This window comes from Dama dama, chromosome X, assembly GCF_033118175.1.
Source record: "Dama dama isolate Ldn47 chromosome X, ASM3311817v1, whole genome shotgun sequence".
NCBI lineage: Eukaryota > Metazoa > Chordata > Mammalia > Artiodactyla > Cervidae > Dama > Dama dama.
The window spans coordinates 33,121,257-33,139,636 of NC_083714.1; the positions used below are offsets into that span (position 1 = coordinate 33,121,257).

At 38.9% G+C, this 18,380-nt stretch overlaps 1 protein-coding gene across 7 annotated transcripts in view; it reads left to right on the top strand.

Moving 5' to 3' along the window:
- Nucleotides 1-18,380, top strand: part of SLC25A14 (solute carrier family 25 member 14) — a 36,796-nt gene that overhangs the window by 17,900 nt on the left and 516 nt on the right. For all 7 annotated transcript variants that reach the window (XM_061136245.1, XM_061136250.1, XM_061136248.1 and 4 more), the window contains 3 exons: nt 8,197-8,321; nt 9,099-9,234; nt 17,364-17,444. In XM_061136245.1, the coding sequence (XP_060992228.1) occupies nt 8,197-8,321; nt 9,099-9,234; nt 17,364-17,444 (342 nt within the window). The remainder of the gene's footprint in view (nt 1-8,196; nt 8,322-9,098; nt 9,235-17,363; nt 17,445-18,380) is intronic.

Here is an 18,380-nt window from a genome sequence, read left to right on the forward strand (position 1 = left end):
TTTTCTATGATCCAGCACATGTTGGCAATTTGATCTCTGGTTCGTCTGCCTGTTTTAAATCCAGCTTGAACATCTGTAAGTTCTTGGTTCATGTACTGTTGAAGCCTGGCTTGGAGAATTTTGAGCATTACTTTGCTAGCGTGTGAGATGAGTGCAGTTGTTTGGTAGTTTGAACATTCTTTGGCATTGCCTTTCTTTGGGATTGGAATAAAGACTGACTTCTTCCAGTCCTGTGGCCACTGCTGAATTTTCCAAATTTGCTGGCATATTGAGTGCAGCACTTTCACAGCATCATATTTTAGGATTTGAAATAGCTCAACTGGAATTCTATCACCTCCACTAGCTTTGTCTGTAGTGATGCTTCGTAAGGCCCACTTGACTTTGGACTCCAGGATGTCTGGCTCTAGGTGAGTGAGCACACCATCGTGGTTATCTGGGGCATGAAGATCTTTTTTGTATAATTCTTCTGTGTATTCTTGCCACTTCTTAATATCTCCTGCTTCTGTTAGGTCCCTACCATTTCTGTCCTTTATTGAGCCCATCTTTGGGTATCTAATTTCCTTGAAGAGATCTCTGGTCATTCCCATTTTGTTGTTTTTCTCCATTTCTTTGGATTGGTCCCTTTAACATTATAAAAGTTAAAAGATATACTATAAAATATTGAGAAAATATATAAAGAAGAAAAATATCCAGTAATCCCACTAACTAGAAATATCACTGTTAACATTTTGTCATATTATCTTCCAGTCTTCTATGTGTACTTTGGGTTTTTTTTTTTTTTTTGTTCCTATAACTTTGTATCCTATGTTAATCACTTAAGTTTGTAATATTAAATAAGGCTACTAGTAGTACAGAGTATAAAGGGAAATTCATTAATAGGTTCTTAAAAGGGAGAGACTCACTTTTATTCTTTCTTTATAATTTTCCCTAACTGTGCTGTGCTGTGCTTAGTCGCTCAGTCATGTCTGACTCTTTGCAACCCCATGGACTGTAGCCTTCCAGGCTCCTCTGTCCATGGGTATTCTCCAGACAAGAATACTGCAGTGGGTTGCCATGCCTTCCCCAAGAGGATCTCCCCAACCCAGGGATCGAACCCACATCTCCTGCACCGAAGGCAGATTCTTTACCTTCTGGGCCACCAGGGAATGTCAAACATACAGAACAGTTGAAAGAACACAACAATGAACAGAACCTACACACCTGGATTAAATGACTCAAAGTTTAGTCATATTTGCTTTATCTACTTACGTGTATATATATATACACATGCATACCCCCCCCACACACATACTCTTTGTTTTTGCTAAACTATTTGAAAGGAAGTTGCAGACATCATAGTACTCCCCTAAGTACTTGGTTATGCATGTCCTAAGAATAAGGACATTCTCCTACATAATGACAATAAAAGCGCCAATATTTTGGTCACCTGATGTGAAGAACTGACTCATTAGAAGGGCCCTGATGCTGGGAAAGATTGAAGGCAGGAAGAGAAGGGGATAACAGAGGATGAGATGGTTGGATGGCATCACTGACTCAATGGACATGGGTTTGAGCAAGCTCTGGGACATGGTGAAGGACAGGGAAGCCTTACGTGCTGCAGTCCATGGGGTTGTAAAGAGTTGAGTGACTGAACAACAACAACAACAACAAATTGTCACACCTCAGAAAATTAATAAGTCCCTAATACCTAATACCCAGTCCATATTCAGTTTTCTTATAAAATTTTCCTTGCATTTCCCCTGTATTTCCTGTATGCTGGAGGTTAGATCTGTTGGCTTGGTTAGATGCATGTGAAATGTTTTTGGTAAGAGAGCTTCATAGGTGACCCTGTATGTCATATTGCACCACAACAAGAAGCACATAACATTAGGTTGTCCCCAAGTTAGTGATGCCAAGTTTGTTCACTTGTCAAGATACTGTCCACCACCTCTTACCATAATAAAAGATAAGTTTTCCCCACTTTGCAATTAGCAGGTCATGTTTATGGTAATATATCTTTTTTTTTCATTTATTTTTATTAGTTGGAGGCTAATTACTTTACAATATTGTAGTGGTTTTTGCCATACATTGACATGAATCAGCCATGGATTTACATGTGTTCCCCATCCTGATCCCCCCTCACCCACCGCCTCCCTCTCCATCCCATCCCTCTGGGTCTTCCCAGTGCACCAGCCCTGAGCACTTGTCTCATGCATCCAACCTGGGCTGGCGATCTGTTTCACCCTTGATAGTATACTTGTTTCAATGCTGTTCTCTCAAAACATCCCACCCTCGCCTTCTCCCACAGAGTCCAAAAGTCTGTTCTGTACATCTGTGTCTCTTTTTCTGTTTTGCATATAGGGTTATCATTACCATCTTTTAAAATTCCATATATATGTGTTAGTATACTGTATTGGTCTTTATCTTTCTGGCTTACTTCACTCTGTATAATGGGCTCCAGTTCCATCCATCTCATTAGAACTGATTCAAATGAAATCTTTTTACTGGCTGAGTAATATTCCATGGTGTATATGTACCACAGCTTCCTTATCCATTCGTCTGCTGATGGGCATCTAGGTTGCTTCCATGTCCTGGCTATTATAAACAGTGTTGTAATATATCTAACAACAACATGCATATATTCTGTTACTTAATAACCTTTCATCAATGGCATCCATCAATGACACTTGAGGTTTGCTTTTTGATAGAAAGGCCCTTTGAGGTACCGTATCTTGATTAGTCTAATTTAAAACCAGAAAATGGAACTAACTAGAACTCTTTCACAAACTAATGCTAGGAGAAAGACAAAGACAGAGCAATAAATAGAATTGAAGATTTTGTCAGGGGGACATAACTACTTAATTTTTATTTAAAATAATCTTTTAATTGTAATAAAATATATATAACACAATTTTACATAGTTGTACAACTACATTATTTTTATTTAAAATAATCCTTTAATTGTAATAAAATATGTATAACACAATTTTACATAGTTGTACAACCAGTCTCCAGAATTCTTTTCATCCTGCAAAATTGGGACTCTATACCCATTGAACAACAGTGTGCCATTTCCTCCTCCCCCAGCCCCTGGCCACCAGCCTTTTATTATCTCCCTATGAATTTGATGGTTCTGGGTACCTCGTGTAAGTGGAATCATACAGTATTTGTCTTTTTATTACCGGTTTATTTCATTTAGCGTAATGTCCTTAAGGTTCAACCATGTTGTCACATGGGTCAGAATTCCTTTTTTAAAGCTGAACAATACTCTATTACATACATACACTGCATTTTGTTAATCCATTCATCCATTGATGAACATTTAGTTTGTTTCTGTATTTTGGCTCTTGTGAATAATGCTGCTGTGAACATGGATATGCAGATACCTTTTCAAGACTGATTTTAATTCTTTATGTATATACCCAAAAGTGGGACTGCTGTGGGTTGTATGATAATTCTGTTTAATTTTTTGAGGAATTGAAAATGGCTACTTTTACAATCCAGGCTATTTACATCATCCAGACATGTAAGGTAAAGAAGTGAAATACATTGGATTATGTATTCTTTTGACTTCCCAGGTGGCGCTAGTGGTAAAAAACCCACCTGCTAGTGTAAGAGACGTGGGTTCAATCCCTGGGTCAGGAAGATCCCCTGGAGGAGGAAATGGCAACCCACTCCAGTATTCTTGCCTGGAGAATCCCATGGACAGAGGAGCCTGGCGGGCTACAATCCAGGGGTCGCAAAGAGTCGGACATGACTGAGCAACTTAGCACATTCTTTTGACACAGACATGTATTATTTACATATTAAAATGCAGGAATCTTTTTTTCATTTCAACAGGGAAGTATGTTTACGTTTTTCTTCAAACACAGGGCCCTTTTCGTCTGTATTTTATTTTCTTGCTTTGATTGTAATAACATGGGTACTGGAAACATTTCATTTTCACTGGAAGCATTTCCCTTTCTTCCTAACTCCATTGTTAGAAATAACAGCAGGAGTACAGTAAGAAAGTGACTGGCGCTTAGGTCAGGGTTGGAGAGATAGTGGAGCGGTGACTTGGAGAGCACTTGCCCTGTTCATTGCTGCCATGTGCCATGGGAGTCCATGGTGCTTTCAAGAGAGGCTGAAAATCAGCATTCCTGTGTGAAGTATCCATTCCTGCGGTATTTTTTTTTTTTTTGGTGTTTTTTTTTTTAATGTTGACAGCTAATTCAGCCTTCTAAGAAACACTGTGTAGGCCATGCAAAATATGTCTGTGACCAAAATTCACCCCTTGGGGCCATACTGTTCACCAAATTAGTCTTCTGGGACTACCTCCTAACAGAGTTGAGCAGGTGGAAGGGTCAGAGAGGAAGGTACTGCTGGGCGAACCAGTCTGTTCAGCAGAATCAAGCATCTGCTGATAGCACAGCTCCATCACGTCCACTTTATGAATTGCGTTTGGGAATTTAGAGAAGATTGAACTCTAATTTTAACAGGTATCCCAGAAAGCAGTTACTCCTCCTGGTATATTATTTTCAGTTTTTTATCAAATTATTTTAAATTTTATTTTTTGGCCATGTCACACAGCATGTGGGATCTTAGCTCTCCAACCAGGGATTGAACTCATGCCCCCTAGATTGGAAGCATGGAGTCATAACCACTGGACCAGCAGGGAAGTCCCTCCGTTTTTTAAATGATATTTAAACAGTTATAAAAGTAAAATATTCTTTGTAAAAATTTTTACATAAATGTGTCATTTGTATATATACCTCTCCTCCTAAAGTTAGAATGCTCAGTCACTTCAGTCATGTCTGATGCTTTGCGACCCTATGGATTATAGCACACCAGGCTCCTCTGTCCATGGGATTTCCCAGCCAAGAATACTGGAATGGGTTGTCATTTGCTACTCCAGAGGATCTTCCTGACCCAGGAATCGAACCTGCATCTCCCATGTCTTCTACATTGGCAGGCAGATTCTTTACCCACTGAGCCACCTGGGAAGTCCAGTTAGAATAATGCTATCTCTTCCCTTCTTTAGCCTTATAAGCATTTTGTGGTGTTATTCTTATTCTTCAAAAACATGACTTTTTAATGCTCTAGCAACCCTGTGTTGTCATGTAAGCTGTGAGAGAAATAGTGTGCTTGTGACTGAAAAGCTGGTAGTGTTACTGCAGGAGGACTTGTAAGGAAGTATACTTTGTCTTGGCCTTCTCCCTGGCTATGTCATGACTTTTGTGTGATCGTAGTGTATCCTTTGTGCACATTCTAAATTCTGTGGATTAAACTCAAAAGCTGTCCTCTCCCTACTGACTTTTGCTTCATGCTTTTATTTTTTAAATTATTTATTTATTCTTGGCTTTGCTGGGTCTTTGTTGCTGTGCGTGGACTTTCTCTAGCTGTGGCAAGCGGAAGCTACTTTTCGTTGCAGTGTGTGGGCTTTTCATTGTGGTGGATTCTCTTGTTGTGGAGCACAAACTCTAGGGCGGGCTCGATAGTTGTTGCTCCCAGGCTTAGTTACTGCTGGCCATGTGGGATCCTCCCGGACCAGGGATTGAACCCATGTCCCCTGCATTGGCAGGTGGTTTTCCAACCACTGGACCACCAGGGAAGCCCAACATCTTTATTGAGATAATTCACATACCATAAAATTTGCCATCTTAAAGTATATGTTTTTTGGATATCCACAGACTTGTACAGCCATCACCACCATCTAAGTTTAGAATATCTCATCATCAGAGAAAAAAACCCTATACCCATTCATAGTCACTTCTCACAACCTCCAAGCCTCCCAGACCTAGGCAACTACTAATCTGCTTTCTGTCTCTATAGATTTCCCAATTCTTGCAATTCATGTAAATGTAATTATACAATATGTGGCATTTATGACTGGCTTCTTTAGTTTAGCATACTATTCTAAATGTTTCAACTGTGTTTCAGCATTTATCAGTACTTCATTTCTGTTTATGGCTGAATAATAATTCTATTGTATGTACATACCACATTTTGTTTATCCTTTCATCAATTAATAAGTATTTGTACTTTTGGGCTATTATGAATAATGATGTTATGAACATTTATGTACAAGTTTTTGCATAAATACATGTTTAATTCTCCTGGGTATATCTGGATGCAAAATTGATTGGTCATAGAGTAATTCTATGTTTAACTTTTTCAGGAATTGCCTAAGTGTTTATCACAGTGGCTGCTCTATATGGTATTCCCACCAGCAGTATATAATTGTATATCTTCTTTGGGGAAATGTCTATTTAGATCTTTTGCACATCTTTTTTTCATTTATTTTTATTAGTTGGAGGCTAATTACTTTTCAATATTGTAGTGGTTTTTCCCATACATTGACATGAATCAGCCATGGATTTACATGTATTCCCCATCCCGATCCCCCCTCCCACCTCCCTCCCCATCCCATCCCTCTGGGTCTTCCCAGTGCACCAGCCCTGAGTACTTGTCTCATGCATCCAACCTGGGCTGGTAATCTGTTTCACACTTGATAATATACATGTTTCAATGCTATTCTCTCAGATCATCCCACCCTCGCCTTCTCCCACAGAGTCCAAAAGTCTGTTCTATACATCTGTGTCTCTTTTTCTGTTTTGCATATAGGGTTATCGTTACCATTTTTTTAAATTCTATATATATGCGTTAGTATACTGTATTGGTCTTTATCTTTCTGGCTTACTTCACTCTGTATAATGGGCTCCAGTTCCATCCATCTCATTAGAACTGATTCAAATGAATTCTTTTTAATGGCTGAGTAATATTCCATTGTATATATGTGCCACAGCTTTCTTATCCATTCATCTGCTGATGGGCATCTAGGTTGCTTCCATGTCCTGGCTATTATAAACAGTGCTGCGATGAACATTGGGGTGCATGTGTCTCTTTCAGATCTGGTTTCCTCAGTGTGTATGCCCATGAGTGGGATTTCTGGGTCATATGGCAGTTCTATTTCCAGTTTTTTAAGGAATCTCCACACTGTTCTCCATAGAGGCTGTACTAGTTTGCATTCCCACCAACAGTGTAAGAGGGTTCCCTTTTCTCCACACCGTCTCCAGCATTTATTGCTTGTAGACTTTTGGATAGCAGCCATCCTGACTGGCGTGTAATGGTACCTCATTGTGGTTTTGATTTGCATTTCTCTGATAATGAGTGATGTTGAGCATCTTTTCATGTGTTTGTTAGCCATCTGTATGTCTTCTTTGGAGAAATGTCTGTTAATTCTTTGGCCCTTTTTTTGATTGGGTCATTTATTTTTCTGCAATTGAGCTGTAGGAGTTGCTTGTATATATTTGAGATTAATCCTTTGTTTCTTCATTTGCTATTATTTTCTCCCATTCTGAAGGCTGTCTTTTCACCTTGCTTATAGTTTCCTTTGTAGTGCAAAAGCTTTTAAGTTTAATTAGGTCCCATTTGTTTATTTTTGCTTTTATTTCCAATATTCTGGGAGGTGGGTCATAGAGGATCTTGCTGTGATTTATGTCAGAGAGTGTTTTGCCTATGTTCTCCTCTAGGAGTTTTATAGTTTCTGGTCTTACATTTAGATCTTTAATCCAGTTTGAGTTTATTTTTGTGTATGATGTTAGAAAGTGTTCTAGTTTCATTCTTTTACAAGTGGTTGACCAGTTTTCCCAGCACCACTTGTTAAAGAGGTTGTCTTTTTTCCGTTGTGTATCCTTGCCTCCTTTGTTGCAGATAAGGTGTCCATAGGTACGTGGATTTATCTCTGGGCTTTCTGTTTTGTTCCATTGATCTATATTTCTGTCTTTGTCTTTTGCACATTTTAAAAATTGGGTTGTTTGTCCTTTTATTGTCGAGTTGTAACAGTTCTTTATGTATTTTGGATACTAGTCCATATATTAATATAATATATGCTTTGTACTAGTCCAGATATATGATTTGCAAATATTTTCTCCCATTGTGTGGGTTGTTGTTTTACTAATCACAAGAATGTTTAATTATGATGAAGTCCATTTATCTGTTTTTCTTTCGTTGTTTGTGCTTTAGGTGTCATATCAATGATTTTGTTTTTAGTACAGTAAGTGAATTGGGCATTTATAAATGTTTCAGTATATGCAATTGATGTGAAAGAGTGATCTTATGCTGCAGACTTGGATTTTTTTCTGCCATTTTCAAATTCCTGACCTATTTTGTTCACCTTTTGACTTAACTCACTACCAATGTATTTCCCCAGTGTCTCATGTCACTTATGTTTTGTAGGGTGTTGTCCCAACTGCTCAGCGGGCTGCCATCGTTGTGGGAGTAGAGCTACCAGTGTATGATATTACGAAGAAGCACTTGATATTGTCAGGGCTGATGGGAGACACAATCTTAACTCACTTTGTGTAAGTCAGATAGGTTGTGTTCATTCCATATTGTCAGTACTTCAAGCACAAAAAGCATCTTTCACTGAAGTCCTCATCTAGAATTGGTAATGAGTACATATGGCCTAAATACCTTTTTCTCTCTTATCACCAGAACTTCAAGCCTTCTGATAAACGTACAGAGATTCCAGATGCAATAGGCACTTTGGTACTTGGGAGCAGTGTCTAATTCCAGATGTCTGCAGTATTTGAATTTGTTCATATAGACTCTGTACCTTTTAAACTCATCTATTATTTGCTTTGATTAATTTTGGGTCAGAAAGCAAATTTTCTCAATGATAAAAAAAATAAAAGGGTGAAATTTTATAGGGTTTATGAAGCAAGACCACAGTTTTGGACTGAAATGTTGCTCATTTCATCTTACATTTTTTTCATCTTACAACTTTTATGATATTTTACTACTCAAACTCCTTTTGCATATGATGTTGTGACTTGAAAATTTTACATAACTAATAGATGATGCATAATACTTCCTGCTTAGGAAACTTGCTAGACTTACAAACTCTCTCTCTCTTTTTTTTAAAGGCCATCTGAATTTTGGATTGAAAAGTGAAGGGGACAGCTTTTGACTAATGTTTCTTTAGTAAAGATTTCCTTTCTCTTTAGATTGTAATAAAAGACCAAGTGCCAGGTTTTCTGTGATGTCTGACTCATTGTACATTTGTTTGACCTAATTTCTGTTTACGCGGGCAGAGGTGGAAGTGGGGCAATCTGTCTTCTTACAGTTTTTATCTTTAGTTCCAGCTTTACATGTGGCTTGGCTGGAGCTCTGGCTTCCAATCCAGTTGATGTGGTACGAACTCGCATGATGAACCAGAGGGCAATTGTGGGACATGTGGACCTCTATAAGGGCACTTTGGATGGCATTTTAAAGGTATGCACATAGTGAACTTGGATTGTGTTTTCGATTTTCTTTGATGTCTCAGACCTTCTTGCAGTCCTTATTCTTAGTTGCTGCTCTGAAGATGGAAGAATCATTATGTCTATTTTTAGTAGCCTCTCAGAGTAATTGCCAGGTAGGAAAACTATCTCCTTGGTAATCTGCTGATGCTTAGTGGTCCTTGATATTATTATTCCAGTTTGAATGCTTAAGACTTCAGGATACCTTATCAATAGCACCATGTAGAATTACTGATGAAAAGGACCAGACGTATTCCACATTTGCCCACTTCAGACAAGGCAGAGATGCTGTAATAGAAAATCTGATACTCGATTCTAGTTCAGTATTGTACTATTGTTCCCAGTTTGGCTTTGAAAGTTTCTGCTGTGTTATGTTTGTAGGAAGCTGAGAATCATACTGGTATTATGCATTATATAACCACTAGTAATAATACTTCTAAAAAAGCAAATTTGGAGCTAAAATATGATACTATCATATGGTTTCTCTGCTGTTATCAGTTCAGTTAACTATTATCTATCAGATACCATTTTATTTTATTAATATTTTATTTTTTAGTTAGTTATTGGTTGTGCTGGGTCTTCATCCTCCTGAATCAGGGATCGGACCCATGTCCCCTGTATTGGCAGGTGGATTCTTATTCACTACCGCCAGGGATGTCCCCAGGCACCATTTTAGTAGAAACAGAGAAATTACAGTGTACTGCAGGTATACAGACAGATAATCAACACATCTTGTTAAGTGATAAACTCAGGGCTCTATGGAAGGAAATTTTAGTCCAGTTTGGAAATTTGGGGATAGGTTTCCTGTAGATGGAAGAATACTGAATATAATAACTCACATCTGTTGAGTGCTTTATCAGGGACTGTTCTAACGAGACTTACATGTATTCATTCATTTAATCCTCACAATTACAGCACACTGAAGCACTAAGAGGTTAATTAATCTGCCCAGGGTTTCACAGCTAGTAGGTGGGAGAGCTGGGATTTCAACTCAGACCATTGGTTTCAAACCAACATTTTTAACTACACCGTGGTGCCTTCCCTATGTTGGTGGCTGAGGGTTAGTTAAGTTATAAAGGATATTAAATGCTATGTTGAAATGCTTGGGCTTATTTTTTTTAGTTGATGAGGAGCTGTTGAAAGATTTAATCAGGTCAGATTTGTGTTTTAAATAGATCATGCTGGCTTTGTGGAGAGTGGATCTAAGACAGTGGTTCGCAATCTTAAGTGCACATTGGAATCACCTGGGGAATGTTCTCAGCTTCTGTGCTCACCTTAGACCATTGACATCAGAATAGGGGTCCCCACCCTCTGGGGTCTAATGCCTGATGATCTTAAATGGAGCTGATGTAATAGTAATGGAAATAAAGTGCACAACAAATGTAATATGCTTGAATTATCTCAAAACCATCTTGCTCTCCCAGTCCATGGGAAAATTGTCTTCTACAAAACTGATCTCTGGTGCCAAAAAGGATGGGGACCACTGCTCAGAATGTCTGGAGTAGGAACCAGGTTGTCAGGATTTTCAAAACTCCTCAGGTGATTGCAATGTTCACCCAAGGTTGAAAACCACAAAACCAAGGGAATAAGCCTGAAAACTTTAACATGTATCTGTACCACCTGGAGGGCTTGTTAAAATGCAGATGGCTAGGCCCCATCACCAGACTGTGATTCAGTAAGTTTGGAGTAGGGCCTGAGAATTTGCATTTCTAACCAGTTCCCAGGCAATACTGATGCTGCTAGTTTGGGACCACACTTAGAGAACTGCTGACCTAGGGATAGGGAAACTTAGTGGGAGGCTCTTAGAGTGGCCTGAGCAAGAGGTGATGAGAGACTGGACTTGGCATGAACAGTAGGGATAGAGCTGAGAATAATTTAATTGATAAAGTCAACAGGATTTGGTTGATTTGGTGTGGAGAGGTGGGGGAGAAAGAAGGTGTCAGAGATAACTTGCCAGTTTTTGGTTTGGGTGACCATGTGGTGACTTTTATTGACAGAGACGTTACAGGAAAAGGAGCAGGTTTTGTGGGGGACATCACAGTTCTGTGATACTTAGTTTGAGGTGCGTGGGGAATACCCAGTGAATATATTTGGATATCCTAGTCTTAACTTGGAGGTTCAGGGGTGGAGGTAAGAACTTGAGGAAACAGTAGTGTACAGGTGTTATATAACTGTGGAGGGGGAGACCAAGGAGAGCAGGAAGAAGAGTTCACAAGTTTGTTGCTTTCGTCACACACTGGAGTATTGTAATGCTCCTTCCATTGCTAGTGATTCACAGAAGCAATGATTCTCATACTCTGAAGAGTAGAGTTTTGCAGAAGTCCTCCTTTCTAACATGCTCACCCTTCCACTTGACAATCACTGGTATAGAGAGAAGAGTAGGGCCAAAGAAAGAACTCCCAATTTTTAAGGGCTTGACCGATGAGGAACTCAGGAAAGACACCAAAAGATAACAGTTCAAAAGATATGAGGGAACTTACAAGATATACTATTGTCATAGAAGGCAAAGGAGAAATGAGTTTCAAGAATGGATGAGAAGTTATTTAATACTAAATAACTGGGATAGAGAGATCCAGTATAAGGGCTGCAAAGTCTGTTGGGTTTAATATTTTCTAGAGAAGGTTTGCTGGGTTGGTGTTTGCAAAAGCCAGATTGCTGTCCATTGGAGAGTATGTTTAACCATTCATTCATTTCTTGCAAAATTGCTCAAGTGTCTTTTGTGCTAGGTACTGTTCTAGGTTGGTGAGCAAAAAAGTCCTGGCCTTCATGACATTTTAATTCTAATAGGGAGAGACAGATAAACACATAGGAAGTGAGGATAAGTAGACAAGTGTAAAATACTCTTTCAAGAGGGTTGGCTAAGAGGAGATAGAGGGTACAGTAATACAGTAATAGTTAGCATTTATTGCGTGCTTATTATGTACCACACACTAGAGTATATTCTTTAACTAGCAGCAACCATATAGAGTAGATAATATCTTTGCCATTTTATAAATGAGAGAACTTAGGTTCAGGGTAGCTAAGTATTTACCCAAGATTATATACCTAGTAAGTAGCAGATCTGGGATTTAAATCAGGGTTCATCTGATTCCAAAGTTTATACTCGTAACTACTATGCCATATGGTATCGTCAGAAATGTATTTTCATGTTGACAGTAACCTTTATGTACTTACCTTTACCAGCCATTCATTTATTTGCTATTAAAACAACTTTGCTCTATATGGTCATCATACTTTATTATTTTATTTGTAAGAGTACACTTGGGTGAATGGAACGATGCATTCCTCTTTGATGTAGAAATGAGCAGCTGTACATCTCATCCTCTTAACCTCTATCTGCAAACACTTGAATTGCTTCTCATTGACACAAAGCTCATATTATTAGATCCCTTTTTACTTCTTACAGCCTTATCTTTGCTACCTTGATTCTATATTCCAGACAGACTGAACAAGTTCTAGTACTAGACTTTGTTTCATTGCCAAGTTTTCACCCATGCCATGTACTTTGTTAGATGGCTAGCTCCTACTCATTCTTCAGATTGCATTATTTTTTAATATTTTTTAGCATGTGTTAGAATTCTCTTCCTTTTTATTTTTTTAAAAACATTTTTGAACAGTTTTTTTTTTTTTGGCTGTGCCATATGACGTGTTGGATCTTTTCTCTCTTTGCTAAATTTATTTATTTTTAATTGAAGGATGATACTATAAAGAAATTATTTATAAATTTTTAATTGGAGGATAATTGCTTTACAGTGTTGTGTTGGTTTCTGCCATAAGATTGCGTTATTTTCATAAGTGCCTTCCCTGACCATTAAACTATATATGTGTGTGTAGTTTTATGTTCTTGCTCTCCCATAGCATTTATTATATTTTGAAAAACATCTTTTTGAGGGTCAACTCACTAATTCATAAAATTCACCTATTTGTGTGGCTTTTGGTATGTTCTGAGCTGTGTGCAACCATCAACCCCACAGTCAATTTTAGAACATTTTCATGACCTCAAAGAGAAATCCTGTGCCTTTTAGCTATTATCCCACTATCCTCCGAGCCCTAAGCAACCAGGAATGTACTTTTATTTCTGTAGATTTGCCTGTTGTTGGGTATCTTATATAAATGGAATCATAGAATATGTGAGGTTTTTGACCAGCTCCTTTCACTTAACATGTTTCAAGGTTCATCCATGCTGTAGCATGTGTCAATCCAAGCATAGCTCTAGAAGAGATGTGCTTCCAGACCACCACAATAAAGCACATACTGCAATAAAGTGAGCAACATGAACTTTTTTGGTTCCCCAGTACATGTAAAAATTATTTTTACATTACATAATAGTTTGTGAAATGTGCAATAGTATTGTCTAAATAAAACAATGTACATACCTCAAAATGTTAACCATCATCTGAGCCTTCAGCGAGTGGTAATCTCTTTACAATAGTAACATCAAAGATCACGGATCACAGATCACCATAACAAAAAAGTAATATAATGAAAAAGTTTGAAATATGATGAGAATTACCAAAAGTGACAGAGAGATACAAAATGGACAACTGCTGTTGGAAAAATGGTGCTCATAGAGTCACTCAACTCAGGGTTGCCACAGACTTTCAGTTTGTGAAAAATCCATTATCTGCAAAGTGTAGTAAAGTGCAATAAAATGAAGTATGCCTATAGTTTGTTCCTTTTTATGGTTGGGTAATATTCTGTTGTATTGCTGTATCACATTTATTGACATTTGTTACATTTTATTGTACAGTTGACCCTTGAGCAACTCAAGTTTGACCTGCACAGGTCCACTCACATGCAGATTTTTTTTAGTAGTAACTACTGCAGTACTACACAACCTGTGGTTGGTTGAATATGTGGTTGTGGAGGGCTGACAAAAAGTTATACCAGGAGTTTTGACTGCACAGAGGGTTGGTGTCCCTGACAACTGTGTTGTTCAAGTCAATTGTAGTTGCTTTTAATGTCTGTCTGCCCAGTGGACGTAAGTTCCATGAAGGTAGGGACATATCTTATGTATCTCTCTATCCACAGCAAATTATTTATTGAATGAATGTATAACTTCATAAAGTAGCCTCTTGTCTCTGTGTATCTACAGAAGTTCTTGTTTGTTTTTACTCAACTGTCTCAAGCCAAAGAGTGGTGCATCCCAGTTCCAATGTTCAGAAGTTGGTCCCTGTTTTGGAACTCAGCAAGGAATCATTAGGCTCCTGAGATTGTTAGTGACTGTGTGTGTGTAAAAGTTTGTGTGTTCATTTACTCAACAAATATTTATTCAGATATTTAGTGGAGACTTGACTATGCCAGAGAGTGTTTGTTAGTGGAGTAGAATGGTGAAGACCAACATGGTCCCTGCTCTCTTGCTTTCCTGGAGATTACATTCTAGTTGAGGGAGACAGAGAATCAATATGCAGATAATAAATGGTGTAATTTCATAAAGAAGTAAATGCTATGAAAAAACTAACATAGCGTAATGAGATAGTGACTCTGATGGTGGTGGGGAACTTCTTCAGCTAGGATGGTGAGGGAAAGGGTGTGAGGGGGTGACATTTATTTGAGCAGGGGTCTGAATGATGAGAAGAGGGTGGTCACGAGAAAATCTGAGAGAAAAGCATTTCAGAAAGAGGGAATGGGTACAAGGGCTCTGAGTTTGGAATGAGCTGGACACTTTCAAGGGTTAAAAACAAGGCTGGTGTGACTGTGTGTGTGAGATGAATGAAGGGAAAAGTATTAGGAAATGAAACTGGAGAGAGGCAGGGCTAAATCATTTAGGATCATGTAGGTCGCTGAAGAAAATTTACAATTAGAATCAAATCTACTGGTAAGTCATTGGACAGCTTTAAGCAGGAAAATGACACTGTCTAATTTATAATTTTAAAAGATTGCTTGGCTTCCTAGGTGGAGATCATAGACCAGTTAGGAGGCTTGTTGTGGTGTTCCAAGTGAGAGGTGATGAGATTGGTTTGTATCTCTAAGGTCCCTTGTCTTAGCAGTCTGTGATTCTAGGAGGCTGTCTGCCTCCAGGATTTATTTTGGTTGATTTTCACAATTTTCCAACATCAATTTTGGTCTGAGACCTTTAGCATTTGCTGATGATCCATTGGGACAAGCATATTACCACTATGTTTTTATAAATAGTATCCTTATGTTACTGTTTGCTTCCAAAATGGTTAGTAAGGATAATCATATCAAGTCTTCTTAATCTATAGTATAGGATAAGGGATATTTAGAAGTCTGGATTCTCATATTGTTGTTTTATCCAAATATATTCATTTTTTTGTATAGTGGTGGGTTTTACTTCACCAGTGAGAGGGCAAAATAACATTTTTCAATGTAGAACATGATATCTTACACACAGGAGTTACTTAATATTTATCCATTAAACAGGAACTGTTTCTGTTGACTGAATTTAACACACATCATCAATTTATGACCTTTGGTATGCATTATTTGTCATTTAATTCTAATAACCACTCAGTTGGTATATGTAGGACCTCCATCGTATAAAACAGAAAACTCAAATTCAAAACATTTCACATTGTTCCTCACCTAATCCTTCAGTCATTCCTATAAAGTCAGCCATGGCATTACATATGCAGAATTTGCAGTGATGAAACAGACTCAGAAAGGACAGTGACTTGCCCAATTCCCTATTCCCCTACCCTGCTTTAGTTTTCATATTAGTACTTATCATTTCTTAATATAATATTATTAATTTGTATATTTGTTCATCAGTTCCACTAGAGTATGCATTCTATGGGATTTCCCTGGTAGCTCAGTGGTAAAGAATCCGCCTGCAATGAAGTAGACACAGGATATGCCGGTTCAATCCCTAGGTCGGGAAGATCCCCTGGAGGAGAGCATGGCAGCCCACTCCAGTAGTCTTGCCTGGAGAATCCCATGGACAGAGGAGCCTGGCGGGCTACAGTCCATTGGGTTACAAAGAGTTGGACATGACTGAAGCTACTGAGCACACACATGCATGTGTGCATTCTATGAGGGCAGAGAATGTATAAGTTATCTGCTGCTGCTGCTGCTAAGTCGCTTCAGTCGTGTCCAACTCTGTGCGACCCCATAGACGGCAGCCCACCAGGCTCCCCCGTCCCTGGGATTCTCCAGGCAAGAACACTGGAGTGGGTTGCCATTTCCTTCTCCAATGCATGAAAGTGAAAAGTGAAAGTGAAGCCGCTCAGTCGTGTCCACCTCCTAGCGACCCCATGGCCTGCAGCCTACCAGGCTCCTCCGTCCATGGGATTTTCCAGGCAAGAGTACTGGAGTGGGTTGCCATTGCCTTTTCCATATAAGTTATCTATGGCTGTGTAATAAATGACTCCAAAGCTCAGTGCCTTAATACATCATACATTTATTATCCCACAATTTCTGTGGATCAAGAATTCAGAAGCAGCTTAGCTGAGTGATTTCAGCTTTAGGCTCTCTCATGAGGTAATTTTCCAGATGTCAGCTAGGTCTATAATCATCTAAAGGCTTGACTGGTGCTGGGACATCTACTTCAGAGATCACTCATGTTGTCAGCAGGAAGGCTCTGTATCCTTTCTGGCTGTTGGCCAGAGACCTTAGTTGCGCCTCACGTGGGCCTTTCTTCATGATATGGCAGCTGGCTTCCTCCAGAGCAAATTATCCAAGAGAGAACAGGGCAAAACCTTCTTAAATGCAAAGTATCTTTTATAGCATGGCATAGCATTGTTAACTACTGCCATATGCTATTGGTGACACAGACCAATCCTGATATGTGTGGGAGGGACTACACAAGGGTATGAATAACTGGGGATGGTTATCATTGAGGGCCGTCTTGGAGGCTGGCTACCACAGCTGCTTTCTCTCTTGTTTACTATTGTTACTATTATCCCAACACTGAGAAGAGTATCTTGCATGTTGTAGGTACTTAGCAAATATTTGTTGAATGAGTGGGTGGATGGATTTAGAATACCATACTAATTAAAAATGTATGTCTGTAGCAAAAAGGATCATTCATGGATCCTAGGTTGTTGGGGAGGGGCATGGAAGATGAGTACTATAATAATGGTAATTGTCAGATGTAAAGTGTAAGGAGAATTCACTCTTATTTCTTTTATATCTTTCCCTCAGATGTGGAAACACGAGGGCTTTTTTGCACTCTATAAAGGGTTTTGGCCAAACTGGCTTCGACTTGGACCCTGGAACATCATTGTATCCTTTGAGAACATGAGAATGAAAGCACATGCTTCAAGCTCCCAGGTAATTTGAGGCTATGGGAAGGAAAATTGTGATTATTGGAGCCTTTTAGGCAAGTGAGAATCTATTCTAGTGATGACCATTGCACATGGAACTAAGTACAGAAATGGCTTTCAGTTGGAGTCTAATACAAGCTAAAGGGATTAGAAAAGAAATGCCAAAATTTCTTTTCCTCTTTAAAACAAACAACAAGCACAGCCAAATCTGGAAGGGACTAGGAAGGTTTTGAAAACCCTGCTATGAGGTATCCACAGGAAGATCTATGCTGCGGTAGTCCACATTTCCTATCCCTAAGTATAGGACCAGAGTAGCTGGGGAAATAATAAGACAGAAAATACTCATAGAACAAAGGAATCCAGAGCCAAGGGGGGCTCTTTCCTCCTGGGTAACTTTCCTTCCTTTAGCTGTGTTTGAGTGCCTCCTGTGTGCAGAGCCGTGAGTTGGATGGTGTGTGTGGTGGTGTTTGTATTGTGGTGAGCACTGCAGGGTTGAAAAGTCATTCCCTGCCCTTGTGGAGTCTGTAGGTTGAGGGAGATAGTGTCTCCATTCCTCTTCCTGATCATCTAATGTCTGTAACAGTTACTCTAGCACTGAATTTTATGTTGTTGATGTTCTTGGGTGTGTGTGTGTGTGTGTGTGTGTGTGTGTGTGTGTGTGTGTGTGTGTGTGTGTGTGTGTGTGTGTGTGTGTGTGTGTATGTGCGGCCTATTTGCCCCTAAAGAATAGAAGTATGTTAGACTTTTAATATGCTTATATGGCTAAATGCCAACAATTAAAATGGGTGCATGATGGGCACTCAACACATGCTTGATTTGCCAGATGTAGTCTTTAAAAAGACTTTTAAGCAAGTACAACTTAGAATAGCAGAGACTAAATATCCCAATAAGAGAA